Source organism: Dasypus novemcinctus, chromosome 13 (genome assembly GCF_030445035.2).
Source record: "Dasypus novemcinctus isolate mDasNov1 chromosome 13, mDasNov1.1.hap2, whole genome shotgun sequence".
In the NCBI taxonomy this organism is placed as follows: domain Eukaryota; kingdom Metazoa; phylum Chordata; class Mammalia; order Cingulata; family Dasypodidae; genus Dasypus; species Dasypus novemcinctus.
Genome location: NC_080685.1, coordinates 38,071,102 through 38,097,284, shown reverse-complemented (window position 1 = coordinate 38,097,284; position 26,183 = coordinate 38,071,102). Strand labels below are relative to the sequence as shown.

The following is a 26,183-nucleotide window of genomic DNA, read 5'->3' as shown; positions in this document are numbered from 1 at the left end:
GCATAACTCATTTATTGGGCTTCCCAGATGTGTTTTTTCAAATCGAAGGTTTCTGGCACCCTGCGTTGAATAAGCTTATCAGCACCATTCTTCCAACAGCATGTGCTCACTTTTGTATCTCTGTGTCACATTTTGGTAATTTTCACAATATTTCAAACTTTTCTGTTATTATTATATCTGTTAAGTGATCAGTCGTCTCTGATGTTGTTTTGGGGCACAACAAACCGCACGCATATAAAATGGTGAACTTAATCGATAAATGTTCTGTGTTCTGACTGCTCCAACAATCATCATTCTGTCTCTGTCCCTCTCCTCATGCCTCTCTATTCCCTGAGACACCACAAGATTGAAATTACCCAAAATTAAAATTAATATCCTACAATGGCCTCTAAGTTTTCAAGTGAAAGGGAAACTTGTACATCTCTCACTTTAAATCAAAAGTTAGAAATGATTAAGCTTAGTGAGGAAGGTACATGGAAAGCTGAGCTAGGCTGAAAGTGAATCCTCTTGTCAAAGAGTCAAGTTATGAATGCAAAGGAAAAGTTATTGAAAGAAATTAGAAGTACTACTCCAGTGAACATATGAATGATAAGAAAGCAAAGCAAGCCTTACTGCTGATATGGAAGAAGTTTTAGTGGTCTAGATAGAAGATAAAACCAGCCACAACATTCCCGTAAGCCAAAGCCTAATTCAGTGCAAGGTGCTGTCTTCAATTCTATGAAGTCTGTGAGTGGTGCGGAAGCTGCAGAAGAAAAGGTTGTAGCTAGTAAATGTTGGTTTATGAGGTTCAAGGAAAGAAGGTGTCTCCATAACATAAAAGTGTAAGGTGAAGCAGCAAGTGCTGATGTAGAAGCTGCCACAAGTTATCCAGAAGATCTAGTGAAGATGACTCATGAAGGTGGCCGCACTAAACAACAGATTTCCAATGTTGATCAAACAGCTTTATATTGGAAGAAGATTTATCTAGGACTTTCCTAGCTAGAGAGGGCAAGTCAGTGCCTGGGCTTCAAAGTGTCAAAGGACAGGTTGACTCTCTTGTTAGGGGCTAATGCGGATGGTGACTTTAAGTTGAAGGAGTGCTCATTTACCATTCCAAAAAATCCTAGGGCCCTTAAAAATGATGCTATATCTATTCTACCTGTACTCTATATATTAAACAACAAAACCTGGATGATAGCATGTCTGTTTACAACCTGGTTTAGTGAATATTTTAAGCCCACCGTTGAGATACTTCTCAGGAAAAAAAAAAAAAAAAGACTCTTTTCAAAGCATGCTGCTCATTGACAACACATATGGTTACCCAAGAGCTCTGATGGAGATATATGAGATTACTGTTGTTTTCATGCCTGCTAATACAGTATCCATTTTGTGGCCCATGGATCAAGTCATTTCAACTTTCAAGTCTTATTTTTTAAGAAAAATGTCTCATAAGTGTATAGCTGCCATAGACAGTGATTCTTCTAATGGAACCTTCTGGAAAGGAATCTCCATTCTAGATGTCATTAAGAACATAAGTGATTCACAGAAGGAGGTAAAAACAACATTCACAGAGTTTGGAGGGAGTTGGTTCCAACCCTCATGGATGACTTTGAAGGGTTCAAGATTTCAGTGGAGAAACTAACTACAGATGTGGTGGAAATATCAAGAGAACTAGAATTAGAAGTGGGAGCCTGAAGACCTGACTGAATTGCTGCAATCTCATGATAAGACTTGAATGGATAAGGAGTTGCTTATTGTGGGGATAAGCAAAAAAAAAAAAAAAAAAAAGGTATCTTGACATGGAATCTACTCTGGGTGAAGATGCTGTGAACATTATTTTAATGACAACAAAGGATTTAGAATATTCCATAAACTGAGTGGATAAAGCAGCAGCAGGATTTGAGAGGATCAACCCCATTTTGAAAGAAATTCAACTGTGGCTAAAATGCTATCAAACAGAATTGCATACTTCAGAGAACTCATTTGTGAAGAAAGAGTCAGTCTTGTGACAAACTTCACTGTTGTCTTGTTTTAAGAAATTGTCATAGCCACTCCAGCTTTCAACAACCACCAACCTGGTCAGTCAGCAGCCACCAACACTGAGGCAAGACCCTCCACCAGCAAAAAGATTATGACTTGCTGAAGGCTCAGTTGATAGTTAGCAGTTTGTAAGCAGTAAAATATTTTAAATTAAGGTATATACATTGATTCTTTAGACAGAATACTATTACACACTTTTTTTTTTAAGATTTATTTTTACTTCTCTTCCCACCTCCTCCTTGTCTGCTCTTTGTGTCCATTCGCTGTGTGTTCTTCTTTGTCTGCTTGCGTTCTTGTCAGTGGCACTGGGAATCTGTTGTCTCTTTTTGTTGTGTCATCTTGCTGCGTCAGTTCTCCATGTGTGCGGTGCCACTCCTGGGCAGGCTGTGCTTTTTTCCCATGGGGCGGCTCTCCTTTAGGGGCACACTCCTTGCGCTTGGGGCTCCCCTACGTGGGGGACACCTCTGAGCGGCATGGCACTCCTTGCGTGCATCAACATTGTGCACGGGCCAGCTCACCACATGGGTCAGGAGATCCTGGGTTTGAATGCTGGACCTCCTATGTGGTAGGCAGATGCTCTTTCAGTTGAGCCAAATCTGCTTCCCCTATTACATACTTAATAGATTACAGTACAGCATAAACATAACTTTTATTATGCACTGGAAAACCGAAAACTTCATGTGACTTTACTGTGATATTCTCTTTATTGCAGTAGACTGGAACAGAATCAGCAACATCTCTGAGCTATGTCTGAAGTAAAGTCAAAACAGTCTCAACAGAGTAGGTCTTGCAAGATGAGTAAGGTGTCAATAGGAAAATACTTTATCTGAAAACTCCATTCAATAGAAGTATATCTTCCAGTATTCTGTTTAATTGAAAATGATCTTTGATTCTAGTGATAGCATACTTTTCTGGGCCAAGGTGGGGATGGAGAAAGGGGGAGCAGCCCCAAGGTTAATTTCAAAAAGCTTGCCCCCCCAAAAATCTTGCTTTGTCTTTCTCACTTAAGACAGTGATGGGGTAGGCTGCTCAGATGGGTGAGACAGTTTAAGAAAGGGGGTGCCACTTGCAAGAAGATGAGAAAAGAGCTCAAGAAGTAATGGCTGGGAAGTGGATGTGGCTCAAGTGATAGGGCTTCTGCCTACCATATGGGAGGACTCAGGTTTGATCCCTGGGGCCTCCTGGTGAAAAAAGAAGAGGAGGTGTGCCTGCATGGTGAGCCAGTGCCTGCACAGTGAGCCAGGGCCTGTGCGAAGAGCCAGTGCCCACATGGTGAACCAATGCCTGCACAAGAGAGTCACACAGCAAGATGATGACAAAACAAAAGAGGGACGAAGGGGAGAGTCAAGGTGAAGTGCAGCAGAGACAGGAACTGAGGTGGCATAATTGACAGGAACCTCTCTCCACATCAGAGTTCCCCAGGATTGAATCCTGGTGAATCCTAGAGGAGAAAAATAAAAGAGAAGACAAGAAGAGAAATAGATACAGAAGATCACACAGCAAATGGACATGGACAGCAAAAATAGCAGGATGGGAGGAGGGGAAGGGGGATAAATAAATAAATACATCTTTAAAAAAAAGATAGAAGTAATGTTTACTATTTCACCAAGAGGAGCTTTGTGAAGAAAACCCTTCTGACTGATGTCTGCTTTTGGAGTTTCCTTATTACCTATTCATTAATTTAGGACCTGGCAAAAAAGAGTCTCTCCTGGTTTTTAACCAATGGTTCCCCTAAAACATTATTTTTCCCTTCAAAGACTTTTATTATCTGCACCCTCGATGCTGATTGAAGCTTGACTCTTTTTGCTCAACCACTGACCCCATTTCCTTCTACACTCTGCATCCCCGTTATCCTTGCTGACTAAAACCCTCTGCCATGTATGCCTGCGTCTCCCACAAAACTGGTTGCGCCTTGGGTGGAGGAACTAGACGTCTTCTTTGTCTGTGAACCTCCCAGCACTTGCTGGAAGGCAGATTTGAGGAGTGGCTCAGAGCTGGGTCTCTGTGGCCAGACCGTGTGGGTTCCCCTTCCTGTCCCATCACTAGACAGAACCTTCTGGAAGGTACATTGGGTGAATAAATGAAATAGAGGGCAAGATTAGCTCTTTTGTGAGCACTGTTCAATCACATGCCTCAACATTTCAATTATCTGATTGTGCCCAGGTCTTCAGTTGCTCTTTATACTTAAAGGTCTCAAGACCCAGTTCTGAATGGAATCTATATAATTAACCTGTGGTCTCCTTTACTGCTAAGTAACTTTCATTGGATGGTTATTATGTAATAAACACTCTACTAAAGCCTTAATGTGTATGATTACCTTTAATATCACTGTAGCCCTATGAAGTAGAAATTATTATCCACATTTTATAGATGGGGAAACTGAGGTTCGGAGATGCTAGGTACCTTGCTTACAGTTATAGGATCAGGGGGAGGTATAGGATGCCTAGAGCTGTTTCATTTCTCTCTCTTTTTCTGTCTCCTCTAATTTTCAGGGGTACAAAAGTAATGCAGATTAGAGATTAAACACTGTTGGGAGCCTGGGTGGTGGTGGTGATTGTTGCTGTTTTTCTTCTTCTCATTTTGAATGAGAGTTTCTTTTAATTTGATTTCCTGGTTCATTCTGTCCAGTTTTTGATTCTGCCTAGAAGAGTAAGAGCAGCAGCTTTCAGTGGCGCTAGATTCCTGGGGAAGCCGCGATCCCTGTAATGGGCTGAATGGCGTCCCGCTCCACCTGCTCCCACCCCCCAAGAAAAGAGATGTGCCCTCTAGGAACAGAAACCTGTGCATGTGACCTTAGTTGGAAAAAAGGTCTTTGCAGATGTGCTTAAGTTAAGGATGCCAAGATGAGCTCATCCTGGTCTAAATCCTAAATCCAGGGACTAGTGTTCTTATGAGACACACAGAGGAGAAGGCCATGTGAAGAAGGGGCAGAGATTGGAGAGATGCTGCTGCAAGCCAAGGGTTCCCGGGGCCCCCCAGACGCTGGAGGAGATGAGGAGCAGACTCTGCCCCTGGGCCTTCAGTGGGAGCGAGGCCCTGCCCACACCTAGTTTTTAGAATTCTGGTCTCCAGAACTCTGCAAGAATAAATTTCTTTTTCCTCAAGCCATGAAGTCTGTAGCAATTTGTTACTGCAGCCCTAAGAAACGAATACGATTCCCCACTCCTGCCACCTCTCAACTCCATTGTCTCTCTTGATCAACCCATCCTGTCTCTCATCTTGTCTCTGTCCTCTCCACCTCTCCTTCATCTCCTCTTAGCCTTATCTTGTTTGCATTTTTCCAGGCTGATTGGCTCCTGGATCGTTCCTTCTGGAGGCTGTCTACTGGGGATGTGTCAGCCTCATGTGCAGGATCTAACTTGGCAAAGAGGAAATAATATCACCATCTAATGTGTCTTAAGACAGCCCACTTTTCTTACCTATCCTATCTCCAGTTTCCTTTTATACTTCTCTCTCTCACTTGACTGTGAGTCTCTTTAAGGATGGCTAGCACATTGTAGGTGGGTAATAGATGTTTGCTGAAACAGTAAATGACATTTCTAATTAGAAAACTTAACCAATTTAACTATTTATTTTAAAAAAATGAATGTTCAGAGCAGTGTTATTTGTTAGTCATACAAAAACAAAGAAAACCAAAGAACAACACAAAATTTAATTTCTTTTTGGCTCAGTTATCTTGTCTGTAAAATGGTTATATTGGTTATGAAGATTAAATAGGCTTATATAGGCGGCGGACTTGGCCCAGTGGTTAGGGTGCCTGTCTACCACATGGGAGGTCCACGGTTCAAACCTCAGGGCCTCCTTGACCCATGTGAAGCTGGCCCATGCACAGTGCTGATGCGTGCAAGGAGTGCCCTGCCACGTAGGAGTGTCCCCCGCGTAGGGGAGCCCCATGCGCAAGGAGTGCGCCCCGTAAGGAGAGCCACCCAGCGTGAAAGAAAGTGCAGCCTGCCCAAGAATGGTGCCACACACACGGAGAGCTGACACAACAAGATGACGCAACAAAAAACCCCACAAATTCCTGTGCCTCTCACAACACAGAAGCGGACAAAGAAGACGCAGCAAATAGACACAGAGAACAGACAACCGGGGTGGGGGGGGGGAGGGGAGAGAAATAAATAAATAAATCTTAAAAAAAAAAGGCTTATATATTCATGTCTATATATTCACACATGAATATGCATGCATGCACATATAGATTTACACATATGTAATAAACATTTAGAACAATGCCTGTACATAGTGAATACTCAATAAATGTTCAATATTATGGATGCTAATTTTATGGTTGCAGACTTTCTCTTCCTTGCTGGGCAACTTCTTGATAGATGGTGATAAAGGAGAAGTTTAGGATTATAATGTGATAGAATTCAAAGTATCTTTAAAATTTGTCTACAAATACATGAGCCAAGGAGATATGAAGTTATTCTCTACCCCTCCTGGGGTTGAAATAAGAGGGATGGGGCTGTGTTGCATCCTGAGGAATTTGCCTGGGTGACACTCTGACCACCAGGAGATTTTTGCTGGTGGTATTGTGCCTCCTCCTGTGCCTGGTTACTCCTGATTGTGTGATGGAGATTGTTTATGAAAGACTATTTGTAGAAAAAAGTTGAAACTTAAAATGTTATTTTCTTCTAGAGATGATCTTTGTTTGCTTCTGCTAGGTACCTGTGGGCCCTAGCAAACTTGCATTTCCTTAATCCAATTTCAGAGTTTGAGATTTTCTTGGCTACACAGATGAGTTAAAGCTGGCAAAGGCTGGTGTACTTCTCATTCACCCTTCCTCCTAGGGTAAGCCTTTTGGGGTCCCAGGTCAAAGGGACAAGTGATTTACTAGTTATCTAATCTCGGAGGCCCTGGACTCCAATTTTTGCCCCTTGAGCCCCAAAAGGCTATCAAAAGCAAAAGTGAGCCTTCCAGCCTATCTTTCAAATCAGCAAATACCCCCAAGGCAGTACTGGATGCAGAAATCCCTTTAGCCCTCACATACCCCTTTAAACCATCCTTTCCTCTTCCTCTCCATCCTACCATCCTTGTCTAACTTTTATCATCTCTTCCCTTGGCCAACAGTTTTCTTGCGTCCAGCCTTGACCTTTTACAATCTGTTTGCCCTACTGCAACCAGTGAAACTTTAGAAGCACAACTCTCTCTACTTTAGTCACATTGCCTTTCTTTCTTTTGGACTTTCCACCTCAGGGCCTTTGCACAGCGTGGGACTTTCACCCTCCACACTTCTTGTAAGTAGTTCCTACTCATCTTTAGACCTCAGCTCAATCTTCACAGCTTCCTAGACACCTTCCCTGATCCTAGGAAAATCCCCCTGTTAGAGGTTCTCATAGCACCCCATACCTCTCTATCATAGCAGATATCACTATCGCCATGCTATTTGCCTGACTGAGGGAACACCTGCATGAAATCGCATGGGCATCTCTAATTCTCCATGAGGGTTGCTCTCTGAGTGCTCAGTGCTCCACCTCCTGAGCCCCAAACCACACAGCTGAGGCTGCGTGTGGTGGGCCTCCAAAGCAGCAGGCAACTTCCCGCCCTAACGTGCTAGTGGTTTCCTCTGTCTACTGGTTGAGCTCGTGAGGCAAACGCTCTTTCTCAGCTGGCTTTGGCAAAGATCTTACAGAGAGTCCAGACTCCAGGGTCCCATTTTCCTCGCTGGTGAAAATGGGTGACTAATCCTAACTGAGTAAAGCCAGGAGCCCCCGCTCTCCGCCTCCCCCAGTCTTCACCCACTCGGAAGCTCCCGCCAGCCTCAAGCCACCCTGTTGGAAGGATAGTTATCTTTTCCTCTGATCATCACACGGAGGGGCTTCCTCCCTCCTCCCCACCCCCTTCTCACCCTGAGGACACACTTTCCGCCCTCCGCCAACATGTGGTTTCAGACGCTCCCCGCAGCCCCTCGTGGTGGGCAGCACCTCTCTTTTTCTCACTGTACTTTTAAAACTTCCTCCATCTTGTTCTATAACACAGACTTTCTCATTAAAGAACATTTGGAAAATGAAGACAAGTAGAAAAACACCAAGCTGACTAAGTCTTCACCCACCCCAAACTACCAGTGTTAATATTTTGATGTATTTCCTTCCAAGTTTTTTCTCATGGTTAGGTGCTTTTTAAATATAATTGTAATCATATTACACATTAACCTTTACATTGGGCTTTTTTCACTCATGATGTCATAACATTTTCCATGTTATTTATGTAGCTTTATAATCAATCCAAAATTCCTCATGCCCGAGTTCCCTTAACCTTTTCCTGTGGTCAGACTCCTAGTTGGAAGAATTAGGAAGTTATAAACCTTTATTATGTACTGTCCCCTTCTCTAAGTATCACCTGTTATGCATGGTAAGTACCAAACACTTAAATGTGTTTCATATAACCCCCACATCAGCAGCCCTAGAAGGTTTTTCAAGATAAGAAAACACAGGCTAATAGAACCCAAGGCATTGGCCAAGGTTGCTCTGCAGAAAGGGGATTTGAACCCAGGCATGTCCAAAGCTAGGTCTTTTCCTCCACGCTACACTTGATAAGAGAGACACCTGCCCCTTCCCAGCCTTGGTTCTTGACTTCCTTGCCTTTTGCAGCGGGAGATGGATGGTAGAGAGGGCCCTGCTTTTAGTCTAGCTTTGGTTGTACCACACTGAAGTGTGAAACTTCAGGCAAATCCCCTAGTTCTCTGGGCCTCTAGCTCAATGACTGTGAAGTAAACACATGTACCCAGTCCTGCTTGCCTCCTAGGAATCATATGAGGATGTACAGAGCTGGTTTATACAAACGCAACTGCTCCGGAGCAAGGGACTGGTCAGGGGTATCAGAAGACCTGCCTGTTGTTGGGAGGTTCTGGCAGGTGCAAAAGCTAGTGGAATCTGCATGACACTTTCTCCAGTGGAGTCAGGCAAATACCTGAAGTCCCTCCCAGAGAGGCTGTGATGTCAGTGTGGGACCACTGTACTTTTGTTTTTTTCTTGTTTGTTTTGCCAATTAGAGGGTCAGAAGCCTTTCACTGTTGCATGAAGACTGACATGGTTTTGGACTTGGAGAAATTTGCAGCTTGGCAAATAAAATGTCAAAATGCAGAAACTAGAATGCAGGTAACCAGGGACCAGGGTGGGGGTGGGGAATGGGGAGCTCATGCTTAGTTGGTACAGAGTTCACAGTTTGGGTGATGGAAATGCTTTGGTGATGGTAGCACAACATTATGAATGTAATTAACACCACTGAATTATATATATATAATATATACATATATATAACATACATATTATATACATAATTATATACATATATATTATATATATAATGTATATATATATTTGTGGTTAAAAGGGGGAAATTTTAGGTTGTATATATTATTATAACACAAATTTTAAAAACATAGAACTGGGCAACACTGTGAGCCCTAATGTAAATCATGGACTAAATAGTTACTGCACAATTATATTAACATGCTTTCATGAATTGTAATGAAGTTACCACATTATTGCAAAGTGTACAATGATAGGGAAAGCTGTGTGTGTGAAGGGGGGGAATATGGGAACTCTACATTTTCTGCCTGATTTTTCTGTATACCTACAATTTCTCTAATAAAAGAAAAACTTTAAAAATTATTTTTGAACTAAAGACAGAATAAATATTACTGATTTTTCCTTTCCTCTCAGTCTCAGGCTGACAGTGGCACTTCTTAATTTAAAATTTTGATATTTTGTTCATCATGGATTGTTTTGCATCCACGTTTCTGTTTTTAAATGTATTAAAATATCTTCTTGGTGGCTGGGCTTTTTGGTACTCCCCTAAGTTTTGCACTGAGGTGAGTGCCTCACTTGAACATGCACTGAGTGCTCAGTGTCACAGTGAGAGAGCAGCACTGGGGGCCGCCTGCTCAGGGGGTGCAGGACGAGCCTAACACCCTAGCCTCTGTTTCCGGCAAATAATTCGCCCCTAGGACACCTTTGTCAGATTGAAAACACCCCTTTCTCAAGACATGCTGATTTTATTAAGATAAGCCCTTTTAATACTTTTTCCAGAAGACTGTGGCAATAAGCACATGCAGTCATAGCACCTGTGATGTGAATGGCCCCCCTCGGGGCTGTGCCGTCCACAGGGCACGCCTGGTGGCCAGGCCCGCCCTCCTTGGGGGTCTTTGCTGTCAGGGCACTGCAATCCTCCTTCCGACCTTCATGGCCTCTTACATCAGCCTCAGCCTGTTCTCTTGTAGTTTTCTCTCCAAGGCTATTACCTCTTATCTTGGCCATCTCATATGTGAAGCTTTCTTTTTTTTTTTTATCTTTTCTCTTTTCATGACATTTAATGTGCATTTCTCCACCTTATTTCACACCCCTGATCTTCCCAATATCTTCTTGCAAGGTACAGATCGGGGAACACAGCCAAAGCAAGCCCCAGTCTCCCTTCCTCCCTTCCTTAAAAAGAAGGTGGGCCCTATGGGGACAGGGATCGTGTCTGTTATTCACCAGACTGACCTAACACAGGTTTCAATAAATATTTGTTGAATTCATTAAATGTCTTTAAAGTTCTACAAGTAAGTCCCCCTCCCCCAACTCCAGGTCTCCCATCCTAGAGTCAGAATGTGCTTTCAGGCTCAGTGTCCCCATTGAGATGGACTCCTGGATAAGCCTTAGGGCCCACTGGCAGCACAAGAGTAAAATTGAAGCTGGAGCTTCATTCACACTCTTCTCATTTGCAGCACGGGAGTGTCTTGGGCATGCACACTTCCGAGTCCCTGTTGATGGTGCCAGCCAAAACCATGTGTTCTGACCCCCAAGTTCTGTAGCTCCACAGCCGACCCTCTGGGTGTTGGGAATCTGTGGCCAGGCTTGTTCTGTCTGCTCCTGGAAGTAGTTCAGGAGGGGTCACTTTCATGAAAGCAGAGAGCAACGTCTGACCAGTCAACAGCAGCTCAGCACAGCACCAACACACAGTTGATACTCAATAAAAATTTTCTGCATCAACTATTAAATCCGTTTCCTGCTGTTATGTCTCCTTCTGCTTGACGAGCTTATCTGTTCAGACCTTCTTGACCTCCTGGCAACCGGATCCTTGACATATCCCTGACCTCCAAGTTCTGGGGTGCCCTGACTCCAGGCCCCACATAAGACAGGGCAGTCATTAATACGTGTGGCATTTCACTTATGTTTCAACAGACACTTCCAGGTGCTTTTCTTGGGGTTGGCTGATAAAGTCACAATCATTTGCAGAAAGGAAAGAGTTGCACCTCCTGGACTTGAGATTTCTTAGCAGTGGGAAGAATTACGAAATTTTGAATGAGAAGGATCATAGAGGACGGTCCCAGGACTCCCGAGTCTCCTGGAAGGACATCAGCGTTCCTCATTTTTCCTTGATGTTTCTGATGAAGTGAGTGAAGTCTCTTTTATGTTTTTTTTCTGTGGTGAGGTGTGAGGAGAGTGCATTGCTGTAGACAAAATTCTCACATGGAAATAGCGCTGGTGTGTCAGAAGTTGTGGATAGCGAGGGAGGTTTCTGCACCTGTTAGGCAGACATAAGGGTTCAGCCTGCTGGAGCCAGGCACGCCTAGAGACCTTGCCCTCCCCTCACCCTTCATTTCCAAGGTTACCCAACCCCAACCTCCTGTCATGCCTGCTCCCATGGTTTAATCATTCCTAATTTACAGAAACTACGCTTTAATTTTAACCCACATTTATCTTGCAGGATATTTAACGAACCGAGCTTTCCTTCCGATAATTCATCAGAACGGACCTTTCCTGTCACTTAGCAAACTGCTTTAATGATCCCCATCTTTTATGATTTGGTTGGGAGAGGAGGGGAAAGGAAACAGGAAAATATCATTGTTTCTGCTAAGCATAATCTGTGAAGGAAGAAGTTTTAAGCTTACTGTGTTAGTCTTAATAGTCTGAGGAGAAAGAACAAACCAGATGTAACAGAGCTAGATGGAGGAAAGGAAGCAGAAATCTCTCCCTCCTGCAGCTGACTGGTGGCCGAGAAGCAAGCTCTAGTCTCATCCCAGCCATCCCTCCCCACTCGTGCACAGGCTCTGCCATCACCTTGTTGCTCATCTATGACCCCAGGAGGATTCTTCTGCTTTTCCTTGTCATTCCAATCTAGAACTTCTCTCCTACTCTATTTGTTCAAATTACCCCAATTGACCTGTAGTCCTCATATCTTTCTGTAATCCTAAGAATAGGGGAGAGGAAAATAATGGGGTACGTTTAAATACCAAGGACTATGAGATCCCCGGGATCCATGAAATTTTAATGTAAGCATGAACCAGAAAGCGAGCTGGGACAACTAAGATGAAGGTCCACTGTAAAGCTCCTTACCTGTATGTGTAATTGTACAGTAGAATAGACTGTATTTACTGGATCTTCCAGTTTCTTTTTCTAATAAGAAACAAACAGAAGAAATTATCGCCCAATCCCTGAATCACATAGACAAGGCCAGAGAGGCATTTGGAATCCAGAAAGGGGAAAGCAGAGGTGGAAAAAGAGGGCAGGTGGGAAGAGAGGACTCTGGAGTAAGAACGGGCAGTGGGAACTGCTCCTGCCAGTGACAGTTATTAATAACTTCTAATAACTTTTTTCAGGAAGCCATTGCATTATTTTTAAACTGTGTTGTGCTTAAAGAAAATATGTAACTCCCAGGAGCTTGAGCCTCCTAATATGGTTAAAGAATAATTTAAAAATAAATAAATAAACTTTTCCACTGGCCAAAATTGCCATTAACATAAATTAGTGAGGATGACTGAGAGAGTAGGTCTCTTCCTTACTGAAGAAGAAACATCTTGGGTCAGTTAAGTATATTCCTGAACATTCAGGGAATCCTATGGCCTCCTGGGGCTGTGCGTTGAGCAGGGAAAGAGAGAGGATGGCTATAAAGTTAAATTTTGACATTAATCAGGCTGAGTGGAACACAAAGCAGTCTTCTCTATTCTCAGAACACAAACAACTTTGAAGGGTAAATAACGCCTTCTCTTGGAGAGGCTGTAGGTAAGTGTAGAAGCAGCGCCTGATTGAGATACCCGGAGGCCCGAGTAAAGCTGGGGGTTTGAGGCTCCGGTATGGAAAGGAGCTCTACGACCTCTAATGACCTAGTCCAGGCTTCCAGGGGAGCCTTTTGAAGTTGTCCATTCATTCATGTCCCCAAACAGACTCTTGTTACTTAGGTTTCTTCAAATTTTATTCTTATGGATTTCTTTTCAAAGAGTTTCCTTTGAGTTAAGTTTGTGTTCATTCACTTCAACTCAGCGGCCCACCCTTGGGAAGCCTGTGGGCCAGCCCAGGAGCCTCTGTGACCCTCGGACCCCTTGGTCCTTGAGTCACCTCAGAGGAAAAGGGCATCTCCAGGGCTGGTCTTCTGAGACAGTGACCCTATCCTAATGCCAAGTCCACTTCTCTCTCACCACATTATGTAAGAGGAATCGGCCTATTGAGTGGCCAGTGTGAGCTGTGGAGGGGGTGATGAGCAGGAGCATTCCTGACTGGGTCAGAACCATGGGCTCTGGAGGGCACCAACTCCTGCACAAGAGAGAATCCATAACGACTTGGCGGGACACAGGTGCATAGGGCTATACATCCTCATGCCCCCTCCCCTTCATGGAGAAATCTCACGTAAAATAAAGAGGGCCTCAGAGAGGAGAATCAGACTCAGGAAAGGTGGGAAAGGACTCACATAAGGGTCAGAGACTGTGTCATCTTCTGTGTTCTCTCCAGAATGGGGACAGAAGTTAGTAATTTCCTGATAAATGTCCGTTCCTTTCTCTTCAATGATCTCTGGAACTGATTAAGAGAGAATCAGAGTTGGCCCCTCCTAATACCCACCTCCTCCAATGGTCCCCCTTCCCACGTGGACAACCCACTCAGGATGATCAACCAGTCTGGTTCCCCTGGAACTGAAGTATTTCCCAGCACTCAGGACTTTCAGTGCTAAATCCAAGAAAGTCCCAGGTAAACTGGGATGGGTTATTTTCCCTAGCAACTTTGCTTCTTGCTCTATGGACCAAGACAGCCAAAGTGGGAAGTAGGGAAGGTCATAAATATTTCCACAGTCCATCCAACTGCAAAGTCTGCAATTGACACATGACTGATGCTTTTAGGTCCCTCCTCAACACCCCACACAGACAGTATCAGTGGGATCCTGGGAAGCCAAATCTTGAGGGTCAGGGAGACAGAACATGGCGTGTAGGTGGACAGAGACAGACAAAGGAATTGATTCACTCTTCTGCATCTTAAGGCTTCTCTAGGAGGGATGTGTTTAGACCGAGGTGGAGAATAGAGAGAGGTCTCTGGAGTTGATCTAATGGAAAGGGCTGAGACTGTTTTGGAGGCTCTGTCAAGGATGGGGATGGGAAGGGCTGAGTGGAGGGTGCTGGTCTGCGGGGACCTCAGATATGGAGCAGAGTCAGCAGCGTGGAGCCTATCTCAACAAAAGATCCACACCAGCAAGTCCCTCTGGGGATAGGAGAGGAGCAGACACTGGAGAGGGGCCTGGGGTGACCTTGGACTCAGGAGAGGCATTAAGGACTCAAGCACTCGCTCCACTCCAGCACTAAGGAGCAGGCTGATGGTGCTTTCCAGGTGGGGAGCCATATGGCCTCTTCATTGCTCTGTCATTCATGCCTGGCACCAAGCCTGGCACACAGCTTAATAGATGCTTGTTGAAGACTCAAATGCATGAATGAGGGTGAGGACAAAGAGTACATGCCCTACTTGGGGGAAGTCCAAACCTTTTCTTTGTTGTCTCTGTGTACTAAAAAGTAGCCCCAGTGCAAGGAAAATGAACAGGAAGAGCACCATCAGGAGCCACAGGAATACCATGGGGGCATCTTTGTCACCAGCAGCACCTTTGGAGAGAGAACGGGTAGGGCACAGGGAAGGGAGCAAGTCAGCGAGGGAAACATCCAGATCCTGGAGTCACCTCATTCCTGGCCCGATGACTTCCCAGAGGTCCCTGGTTTTCACACAGGGCCTGTTCCATGGGGACCCGTGGCTGAAGAAGGTATTTGTCCTAGGAGTGGAAGCTCCTGGAGAGAGGGGAGAGACAGTCACCTTCACAGAACTTCTCGGCAGAGACAGGGTTGGACTGGTTGCTGCTGATGGGGTTCTTGACCACGCAGATGAAGATGGTGTTGCTTTCTCCCAGAGCCCAGGAGATGGGGAGGGTAGAGCCACTGTGGGACTCATTGGCTGTGGTCCCTAGGGACTTCCAGCTGTAAGTCACATCCTCTCCTCCCTGTTCCATGGAGCATGTCAGATTTGTCACACAGGTACCATTCTCCTTGTTCTGCAGACCCATGGTGATTTTGGGTTTTGATAGGTGCTCTGTAAAAGAGAAATGGAAACCACAGGTAGAAACCATATCTATAGCCCTCCTTTCTCTCATTTATCCCTGTATGCCTTGGACATGAATCTCCCTGGGTGCTCCAGAGTGGGGAGGAAGTAGCAATTCAGAGCAGAATTCTCATTCTTATCTGGGAAAGAGAACTATCTAGGACAACTTGTCCACAGTTATATAATCATGATAATGACAATGATAATAATGCTAAAACAAAAATAATAGCAAGTAACTGTTTTCTCTATAGCATAGCAAGAACACAGTTGTCATTTACAAACAACCATATGCCAAGCACTGAGCTCAATGCATTTTAGATGTTCACTCATTTTATCTTCTTAGGGGCTTCCTATTCCCCTGTCCCCAGGCTTCCTTAAAGAGGCTTTTGCTTTAGTTTCCAGGAGAGAGCAGTATTGAAGTAACACTTCTGGTCCCCCTTTCCATCTTATGTTCACTCTTTCTCATCAGAGGACAAATGTTGGTTTGTTGGTGAGATGGTGAGAGTCTGACATCCATTAACTACATTCCTCTACTAGGTGGGTTGGAGCTGTTAAAGGTTACTCTTTCCATGTGGCTTGCCCTTTTCTTCTGTCCCAGGCTAATTTGTCTGCAGAATGCATGTCTCTGCTACCTTCAACTATGTCTCTATAGCGGACACACCTGGATGAAAGTACATGTGCTGCCTTCCACAAGCAAGTTAGGAGGCCCATTTCCCAGCCTCCCTGACATTAGGGCTCATTGAGTATGAGGCAGCAGTGCCCCAGGTAAATGGTTGAGTAATTGCTGTTCGACTCCTCTGAATGGGCACCAAGACCTAGACTGAAAGCTCCTATCTAGCTTTATGAAAAATAAAGTAGACAGTTTTATCTTCCTTCTGATTCTTGTGCCTATTTCCAAACTGGATAGAATCTAGAGGGGAAGAGGTATGATTGATGCATAAACCATAATAAACATCCTAAAGTAGGTATTACCTTCCTCCTCTTTTCAGGTATGAACACTAAGGCTCAAAGTGATTAAATAACTAGTAAGTATAGAACACAGCACTTGACTTAGGTCTGTGAGATTGCCAGTCTTGATATCACCCATCTGCTATACCACATTGCCTTTTGCAGAATCCATGAGCGGGAAGGGACCTCGGATCAGCCATACCAACTTCATCCACATGAGAATCCCCTCTCCCACATTCTTTGACAAGTGTTTATCCAACCTCTGCTTGAGCTTCTCCAAGGTCTTGGAGTGTACCACTGCACCCAGGTACTGGGATTGATTCTGCTTACCATAGACACGCAGCTCATATCTCTGGGTGAACATTTCCAGTTGTGAGCTGTGTATCTCCACACGGTAGGCACCCGAGTCATTCTTCCTCAGATTACTGAGAATTAGGGAATAATTCTTGGGAGTAATGCTTGGGAAGTTCACCCTGTCCTTGTTACTTCTTTGGGTCACTATGACATTGTCCAACTTGTTTGCCCCTCCTGGCTGTATGGTGACCAGAGTTGTGTTGAAGGTCCAGACAATGCTGTCAACCTGCTGTTCCTGGATATTCAGAGGGAATATCACGGACCCACCAACATCACCAACCAGCTTCTTCAGGGCTCCAGAGGCTGCTGTCCCTGCAGACACAAGAGGGAAGCTTAAAATAAACCTGAGTTCCTGACCTTGCCACCAATTACTCACTCCCTATGGGCCCTGGAAGGTCCTGAGAAATCCCTCAGTGCAACCCAACCAGCCCTAGGGGAAGCCCTTTTGAACTCCATTCACATGAAGGCATTGAGGTGAGACTGCCTGAGAGAGATGACTGCAGCTGACCCCGCCCCCTTCCCAGAGGCTGAAAAGATCATGTTCTGTGACAGACCCAGAAAGTCCAGCTGCAGCCTGGACAAGTTCTCCTGGAGGGACCAGACAGGAGGTAACTGTCCTATCCTCACCTTAGGACTCCCAGATTGCTCCTGGGAGGGCTGACTCTGACGCAGATGGAGCCGGCAGCCACCTGCCCAACCTGGGGGCAGAGGTTCTCAACCATGGGTCAGCACATTGGGAGGAACCATGTAAGTTCCTCAATGATAGCAATCGCTTAGAAGGCTGAGAATGATTTATCCTTCTATTGTCAAATAGATCGCAATGGATTCAAGGTCATGCCCAACTGAGATTCTTATCCTCTAGAAAGGAAAATGGGAGTTCTACAACATTCCCAGGCTACCTCGTGGTGCTCACCCTACAAATTATGGGAATTATAATAGGGCTTCACTTCCCCAAAATGTTTTTTGTTTCACCACGATCTCAGTGTAGCCCAGAGAGTGTTCCTGTCTAACAAAACAGTTACGAATGGCAACTGCTGGAACTTCCAGGAGTGGTCACCTGAACATTTCCAGTGAACAGGTGTATGGAATAACTCATCCTCTGGGTGAAAAGATCTGAGGAACTGACCATTCCCATTTGAAAGTTTCATGGAAGTGCAGAGCAGTGATGGAATTCAGGTAGGGATTAGTGGTTTAAAAACGCCTACAGTGATCTCATTTCACCCTCATAACAATACTTAGAGAAAAGATTTAAAAGAAAAATATTCCCATTTTACAGATCAGGAACTCAAGGCACAACATGGTTTAATAACTTACTTCACTAAACAGTGGCAGAGCTCATGCCAGTACCCTAGTCTGCCTGACTCCAAGCCTGTGCTGTTTTTGCAACATTATATAGACTCTCCTTCACTTAATATAAGTCACTCCTTCACTTAACCTTGACTGAATGCTTGTTATAGGGCAGGGGCTACTGCACTTTGGGGCTGTTTTTCAGGTGAGAAAACTAAATAGTAGAGATGGGAGAACTTATTCAAGGTTCACAGAAATAGGGGTAAAACTAAGACTAGAACTTTTCCTTAAAACTATTTTTGCTTCTTGCCCTTAATGTGCCAGGCTGAAATAGTTAATATGGGGAGCCCTGCAAAGCAAGACTCCCAGAGTCTCTTTGCTCCAAGGTTCATAGAAAGAATGGGGATAAAGAAGAAAGTGCACCTGGAGAGACTGGAGATAAAGAAGGAGGCACCCCTGGGCAAAGTTAGGTGTTGATCAAAGCTGTTGATTATGGATAATGAAGTCTAGGAAAACTGTGTTATCAGAAGGCTAATAAAAATGAAGACTAACTTGTGTATTTGTAATGACCTAGTAACAAGAGCTTCCTGTGAGAACAGCTATAGGCACTGTTTGTACCAAAGGTGTAAAATAAACTGCATGATTAAGCTGGGTGCATGGTGGTAGCTGTTGCACTCCTGCAGCTACTCACAGCCCACCTGATCCACGCTTTTTTGTGTCTTTCATTTCTCCGTCCCTTCACCTCCCCCTCCTCGGGACTGCACAGACCCTGTTCAATTGCGACTACACTGTACAGGTCACAACAAGTTAAAAGGAACTTTATTAAAATGTCTGGAAAACACAAAAGGAAAGAAATGAAGAAAATACTTTAAAACCCAACACAATAGCCAAGCTATAGGTTCCTGAAAGTCGTAGTGTAATGCTGCTGCTGCAGGCCTTTGTCTTCGTGGGTCCTTCCTCCACAAAAATAGTAAAAATTATATTTTGCAACTTGGTGCATAAAGGTGAATATAATCCACACTTGATTCATTATTATTATTATATTCATTTTCTTCCAATTTTAAAGGCAATTAGAATGAAAACCAGTATGGGCCCTAGTGCTGCATCTTCTGTGCCTAACCGGCCCTGTGCTGTTATTGCTCAGGCATCCAGGTTCTATTTCATTTTACAACTTTTTAGTCCATAATATTTCCTGCTACTAGTTTTGATGTAATTCATGCCTCTTCTGGTAATGAATCTGGACTGGTCTGTCCAGATAATTTTACCTCTTAAAACTGAACTACTTTAGCAAGAGCACCCAAATAATACTAGTCACCATGTATTAAGGATCTACCCTTGTCAGACATTTATTGTAAAGATTACACAGAATACTTAAAAGCAGTTTGGGGATTTTGAACCTTTTACCCAGGGATCGGCACACTATGGCCCATGGTTGAAACCAGCCGGTTGTCTGTTTTGTAAGTAAAGTTTTATTGAAACACAGCCATGCTCCATTTGCAAATGGTCCATGGCTGTTTTCATGCTACAATGGTGGAGATGAGTAATTGTAACAGCGATTGCAGTCTACAAAACCTAAGATACTAACTATTTGGCACTTCAGCAAGTGTGCATACATTTAAGCCAGGGGCAATGACTTCTTTCATCCTTCTGCCTTTGCGGTGCTATGTTTTTGGGGTAAAGGCCAAGAGATGTGAATTGTGTGGAAGTGTAAGAAAATTTCTTCAAATTCATTATTTCTTGTTAGAATGTAATTGGAGGGTGATATAAGGAAAATGGCCAATACATGCCTGTGTGGAGCGTATTGCTTTATCTTAATTGCATCTTTAGGGTGGGAAGAGGGATCATGAAAGAGGAAAGTAGTTCTGTGCCATTTTCTAAATGTGGGTTCAGAGGAAGGGGCAGGGTTATCTCTGACCAGTTTTGTTTCCTCTCTCTCTTTTTTTTTAATCCCCCTGCCTTGCAGCTTTTTGCTTGCTCTCTGCTCTCTGTGTCCATTTGCTGCACACTCTTCTGTGTTTTTGTTTGTCTCCCTTTTTGTTGTGTCACCTTGTTGAGTCGACTCTCTGTGGCACTCTTGCGGTACACGGGCTGGTGTCTCTCCACAACATGCGGGTGAGATTGCCTTTAAAAGGAGGCCCCAGGATGCGAACCTAGGGCCTCCCATGTGGTAGACGGGAGCCCAACTGATTGAGCCACAGCTGTTACCCTTTCCCCTTCTCTTTTGACTGGGAAAAGAACTCTAAAAATGTGCCTTCTTCATGCAGGCTGCCATGATGCTCCCCTTCCTGTGGTGGTCTCTCCACCTGCAGTGTGTGATGCCTTGGAGTTTTACTATGTCTAGGCAGGTCTGCTTGGCAGACCATTCATTCTTCCCTCCCTTTAAAGAAGCTACTGAATTCCATCTTTGTGCGAAGCACTATGTTAGGTGATGGGGATACAACTGGTGAACAAGATAGTCATGATCCTTGCACGCATTGAATTTCTAGCAGGGAAGACAATCATTAAATAAGTAAAGACACCCCACTTGACATAGATGTGCAATGGACACAACCAATCCAATGTCCACAGAGAAAATGTGGCATTGGTGTGGGAAGGGTGGCCATGGTGGCTGCTGGGTGTGGGGAATGGGAGGAAGAGATGAGATGGGGAGGCGTTTTCGGGACGAGGAGATGTCCAGGGTGGTGCTTCACGGACAACTACGGGACATTGTAGATCCCCCCAGGGCCCACTGGATGAAACGTGGGAGAGTGTGGGCTATGAAGTGGACCATTGACTATGGGGTGCAGCGATGCTCAGAGATGTACTTACCAGGTGCAATGGATGTGTCACGATGATGGGATAGAGTGTTGCTGTGGGGGGAGTGGGGGGTGGGGGCGGTGGGGTTGAATGGGACCTCATACTTTTTGAATGTAATATTTAAAAATAAATAAATAAATAAGTAAAGACATTATTAAGGATGGGGAAGTATCAGGTACTGTGGGAACATACAATGGGGAGACTTAACTTGGTCTGGGGATCAGAAGCTCTCCAGACAGAGAATGAGTGGCTGCCAACAGCTGCCTGTAAGTCCTTGGGAAACTGGGCCTCATGAAACTCATTCACCATCCTCAGATGTTTACTTTTCCACCTAAAAGAGTTTAGTGAATGCTGCAGGTTGCCTCCTCTGCATCCATTCCATCGCTCCCTCATTTTGTAGCAGTCGGGTGGTTTGGGTAAGACTGACCAGTACCCATCTCAGGGGATAGCCTTCCTCTGGCACAGTAATTAGTTTGGGCATGTCACGTGACCTGGGTTGGTCCTATCCAAGAACAGACAAAGCTGTGTGAGGATATGAAACTTGGCACCACCACCCTCTTGGCTGCCATCAGTAGTTGGGCCTCCTCCCTTTTCTAACCCTCAGCTCACTCTCCACCTCATGTTTTTGTTTGTGCTTTATCTTCCTCTCTGCCCATCTAAATCTTATTCAAGACCCATAAAGTCTAGTTCAAAGCCCTTTCCTGAGGAATTCTCCAATTCTTTCTCACATCCACCTCTTGAAAATCTACCACTAATGTCACTTCAGTTCCCCCTTGTAAGTTCCTCAGAAGGAGATGTCCCACTGGGTGGGATCTGGATACACCATTTTGCTGTGAACTAGTCAGTGGCTGGTCAAGAAGCATTAGGCTCCAGATCATCTGGTGTTGGGTTCATGGGGCCCAGGCCAGAATGGGGTGGAGATGGTGGACAAAAGAGCCCTGGCCTAACTAGAAGTCAGGAGACTTGGGTTCCATCCTGGTTCCTCCATACTAACTCCAGTAACCAACACTTGGTATCACTCTGTAGTTTGTAAACCAATTTAATGGGCATATCTCCATTGATCCTCACAGCATACCCCTGTCCCCGGAGTTAGAGGTAGATTCATTTTATAGATGAGGACTCTGGGGCTCTGAAAGGCTGAGTGACTTTCCCAAGGTGCCAAACTGGGGAGGGACAGAAGTGGCAGAAGCAGGATGAGATGTTAGTTACCTCTGACTCTGAGGCCTGTGCTCTTTCCATCATACTCTGTGATCTTGACACTCACCAGTTTTCTGAACTTTCATAGGAGAGAAATAATAACAACTATTTGTCAGGACTTTGGGGAAGATTAATTGTGAATGAGGATTTGAAAGCATTTTGAGAAGTACACACCAGTCTAACAACACAGTGGGAGGTGGGAGAGTAGGGCGAAGATGGTGTCATAAGACACTGGCCTTGAGGAGGCTTCCCAATTTTCATCTCAGTTCTGCAAGGATGGCTAATAGTGAGAAAGAGATTTCCTAAAACCTCTTTGGATGACTTCCCAGCAAGGTGAGCCATGAGGTGAAAGGGTGAGTGAATGTCCCCCAGCCAACCTGCATTTGAAGGTGGATGGAGCTGGGTAGGAGCCCCTTTGCTTTCTGCCCTGGCTACAACTCAGATATTTGTGGTCCCAGGAGAGTCAACCCTCCATAACAGGAAAAGACATCTCCTCCCCTTTCCCACTTCCCTTTCCTTGGTTATCATCTCCTCCCCTCCCCAGTTACCCCAAGCCTCACACGAGTGGGGGAAGAGGGCCAAATTATGAGAGAGGCTGCATGATTAGTGCAGCCAGAACCAAAGATGATGAGCCAGCAAGAAGATTTCAAGGTAGGACAAGATGCTTCCCAACCCAGCCCCCAAGCACCTCTCTGAGTACTTGGTGCCTCTTGCAGAATGCACCAGCATGTCATGGAAACCTAGGACCAGAGCATCTCAGAGGAATCTTAGGAACTACTTTGTCCAGTTGCATTTTACAGATGAGGATACGGATGCTCAAAGAGTTGGGTGGTGTGCCCACAGTCATTGGAAGGACTAGATCAGGGAGTGGGACTCCTAAGGCAGGGTTGCTCAAACTGCGCCTTCCTATCAGGGCCTCTGAGGACCTTAGGGAAAAGTCTGGCAGATGGGCATGGAGCAGGGGGTGGTGGAGCAGGGGCTAAGGGACTCTCCGTCCATCAGAGCAGCTTCAACTCTATACAGGAGGCATTCTGACCTTACTGCTGTGGGAGGTGCACCTTGGTCAGGGCAGAAGGGAAGACCGAGTTTCATACCCGCATCCTGTGGCCCACAGTTCAGGTTTCAGGTGGGCACCTGGGCTTTGAAAAGGTTCCCCCACCTCCCGCTCCCCTCACTCCACCCCCCTCTCCGGTTCCACTTCTGGTCATTATTTCCTTTTAGAAAGTTTTTTTTTTTTTTTTTAAAGTAAGACTCTATCTCAGGACCACCTGCTTCCTGAAAAAAACAGTCTTCTAAAAAATTCAAGGCAGGTGAGAGAAGCTCTGACTGACTGTGTGTTCTTGGGCAGGTCACTTAACCTCTCTGACCCTCATTTCCTCACCTTCAAAGGAAGAAAGCTGGAGCCATGCCTGGAGGTCAAATGGCTTGCCTGCTCACAGAGTGCAACCAGCCTGAGAATTGTAGCAGATGTAACTGTTTCAGCCCTGGGGGTGGGAATACCTCCCAGTAGAGTGACCCTGCAGACTCCATGGGTGGTCTCTTCTGAGCTGCTTCACAGTGACCCAGGCCCGGAAGGTGACCAGAAGTGCATGCTCATATACAGCGGAAGCTTTCATCTTTAAAGCTGAGGACCAGCGCAGGCCCTGGAGAGACTTTGTTGCCCATCCTGGCATGTTCTTCTGCAATCACTAGCAGAACATCCTTCCTTCCCTTGTAAGAAATTCTAATAAAATAATATGCTCAACCCTTGACTCGAGACTATACAAGCCCTTTCATTTACAGACATCCCACAACATACTGAGGGTTCAGAACCCTAGTCCAAACTCCCTATCTGCTCAAATGTCCTGTAAGACTTGCTTAACTTCCACCAAGGCTCTACAGGAATTCCTCCACTTACGGAAAGCTCAGTTACTGCCTCCTGCTTGCAGTTGCCCAGTCTTTCTGTGCACAACTCTGATTGTAAGAAACTTCTTCCTGCAAAGACCCCAAATCTGACTCCTGAAGCTTCTACCTCTGGTCCTTGTTTATCTCCATGCAGTCACAAAACAAATCTATACTTTCTTTCACCTTATACCCTCTCTTCCCTCTTGTGCCCTTCAGATAGGTCTAGGGTACACATGATCTAACTGGGGTAACATGTCCAAGTTCACTAACCAGCTGTCCAAGTCCTCAGAAGGTAGAGCACCATGAGTTTGATGACAGGAGAAATATTCCTCACTTAGAGGGTTCCTTGTCTTTCCTAAGAGCTCTGGGGATAGTAAAATCTTCAAAGAGTAGAATACCAGTGACACATATAGAAAACTTTGCAGTCCTCAGTGGGATTAAACGTAAAATGCCTATGTTATGAGTTAGTTTTCTAAGTGACAACTGATTGATTTAAGACAGAAAATTTAAATGATTCCTTCCATTAATACCATTATGCATAATCATTTTGTAAAATCTATTTTTTCACTTATGCAACCACATTCTGCTCTTAAATTTGCCCTCAACTGGAAGGGCTGGAAGATGAAGACTCTGAGGCTCAGGGAAAGTTTGACATTCCTCATCTAATTCATGGAAGATGCTGGATTAGAACACAGTTCTTCTGATCCCATAACACTTCTTTTAGCCCCTCCTTGCCTGGGATAGTCAGAAGGAAATTCAATTCCCAGAGCCATCCCTGCCCTCTGTGATTCAGAGACGCGAGGATGGTAAACAGCAAAATTAGATGAGGGAGAAGAGCTTCCTGAGTTGAGCCAGGAGCCCAAAGTGGACCCAGGAGCCTGGAGCCACTCCCCAGGATGGGAAAGACAGTTGGGAAAACAGAGAAAATCTGGCTGAACTCACCCGTCAGTTGGCAAAGAAGAGAGATGCGGATGAAGCACGCTGGGAAACCAACCATGTTTACTCTGGACGTCAGTTAGTAAAATGCATCTACTTCCCCTTTGTGGGGCTCATATATCTTCCCACTGCTGGGGTTTTAAGAAGCAGTAGGAGGGGTCATGAGGTTGAAACATGAGGCTTTGTCAGAAAGTTTCATTTCGAGCTGACTCAGTGAATTGCTAATAAATGGGTTCAATAAACCCCAAAGGAAATGGAATTCCCATTTTACTGGTAAGGAATCACAGGCTCAGAGAGGTTAAGAACTGACCAAGACCACACTATTTGCCTTTTCTGTGACGTTACAGGACCTAGCAGAGACTCAAAAACAGAAGAAATGTAAGGAAATGGGTGGGGCACAAAAGAGGAGCACTGGGGGTAATTATAATACTATTTATTGAGCCTCACTATGTGCCAGGAACTGCCTAGGAGTACATGCATTTAAAAAAATTTCCTCCTCACTCCTGTGTAAGTGAGATACTATTTAATCTCTATTTTACAGATGAGAAAACAGAGGCTTTTAAAAAGAGAATTGAAGTATGTGGATGTGGCCCAGGCTCGTAACTACTATGGCTAGAGGAAGACTGAGCTGGGTGAGAGGCAGCCTGAGCCTCTGCACATGAAGAGGAGCTGAGGTGTCATGTGTATGTGTGTGTTGGGGAGGAGTGCAAGACTCTGGGTAGCACAGTCCCTGAGTTGACTTGGAGATAGTCATAACACCTTTGTCCTAGGCCAAATTGGAGCATCTTTCCCTTTGTACAGCTCTGGGCTGTACGAACTCATTGGGTTGTCCTATTCTCCTTTCCTTGGACTCAGCCACAGGTCTAAAGCTTTGCTCCATATCTTCCACCAAAATTTTTACCCCTTAATTTTCCCCCAAATTAATTTTCATGTACTATTAATTAAGGAAGTAGACCCATAGCATTAAATCAAGTTTTAGTTTTAGTTTGTAATAACGAAACATGAAACAAAACTGTCTTCCCTAAATTTAATAAAGTGGGAAAAACCTACAAATATTAATGATGATGTATTTACACATAGCAAGATACCGCATTACGTTGTAAAATTTATTCATATCTTAAACTGCCTAGTGTATTATCCGAGACTAGATGCAGAACAAAAACTTCGTATTGAAGATAAATTGATTTTGTGTTTCAGCTTGAATGGCAAAGTGAATTTTAAAATTCATTTTGGCTTCTTAAATGAATCGGCTACTAACTTAAATCTACTAATTTGTATTATAAAATATAACGGCACAAATTTTTTAAAAGACCTGAATATAAAGAGGGAAAAATTATATTCACAGGTCAGAGGACTCAGTATTATAAATTATGACACCAAAATTTCCCCAAACTAATACATAGGTTCAGTAGAATCCCAATAAGAATTCAGTAGGTG

At 44.5% G+C, this 26,183-nt stretch overlaps 2 protein-coding genes across 2 annotated transcripts in view; one reads left to right on the top strand and one right to left on the bottom strand.

The window, feature by feature from the left end:
• Nucleotides 1–26,183, top strand: part of LOC101428943 (intelectin-2) — a 399,980-nt gene that overhangs the window by 211,317 nt on the left and 162,480 nt on the right. The window lies entirely within an intron of this gene.
• On the bottom strand, nucleotides 10,513–25,081 carry SLAMF7 (SLAM family member 7). Its single transcript, XM_058309966.2, has 7 exons — nucleotides 24,753–25,081; nucleotides 16,623–16,958; nucleotides 15,063–15,335; nucleotides 14,741–14,857; nucleotides 13,687–13,793; nucleotides 12,339–12,398; nucleotides 10,513–11,526 (listed from the first exon to the last, which is right to left on the bottom strand). The coding sequence occupies exons 1-7, from the start codon at nucleotides 24,805–24,807 to the stop codon at nucleotides 11,368–11,370; spliced, it is 1,107 nt and encodes a 368-aa protein (XP_058165949.1). The 5' UTR covers nucleotides 24,808–25,081; the 3' UTR covers nucleotides 10,513–11,367.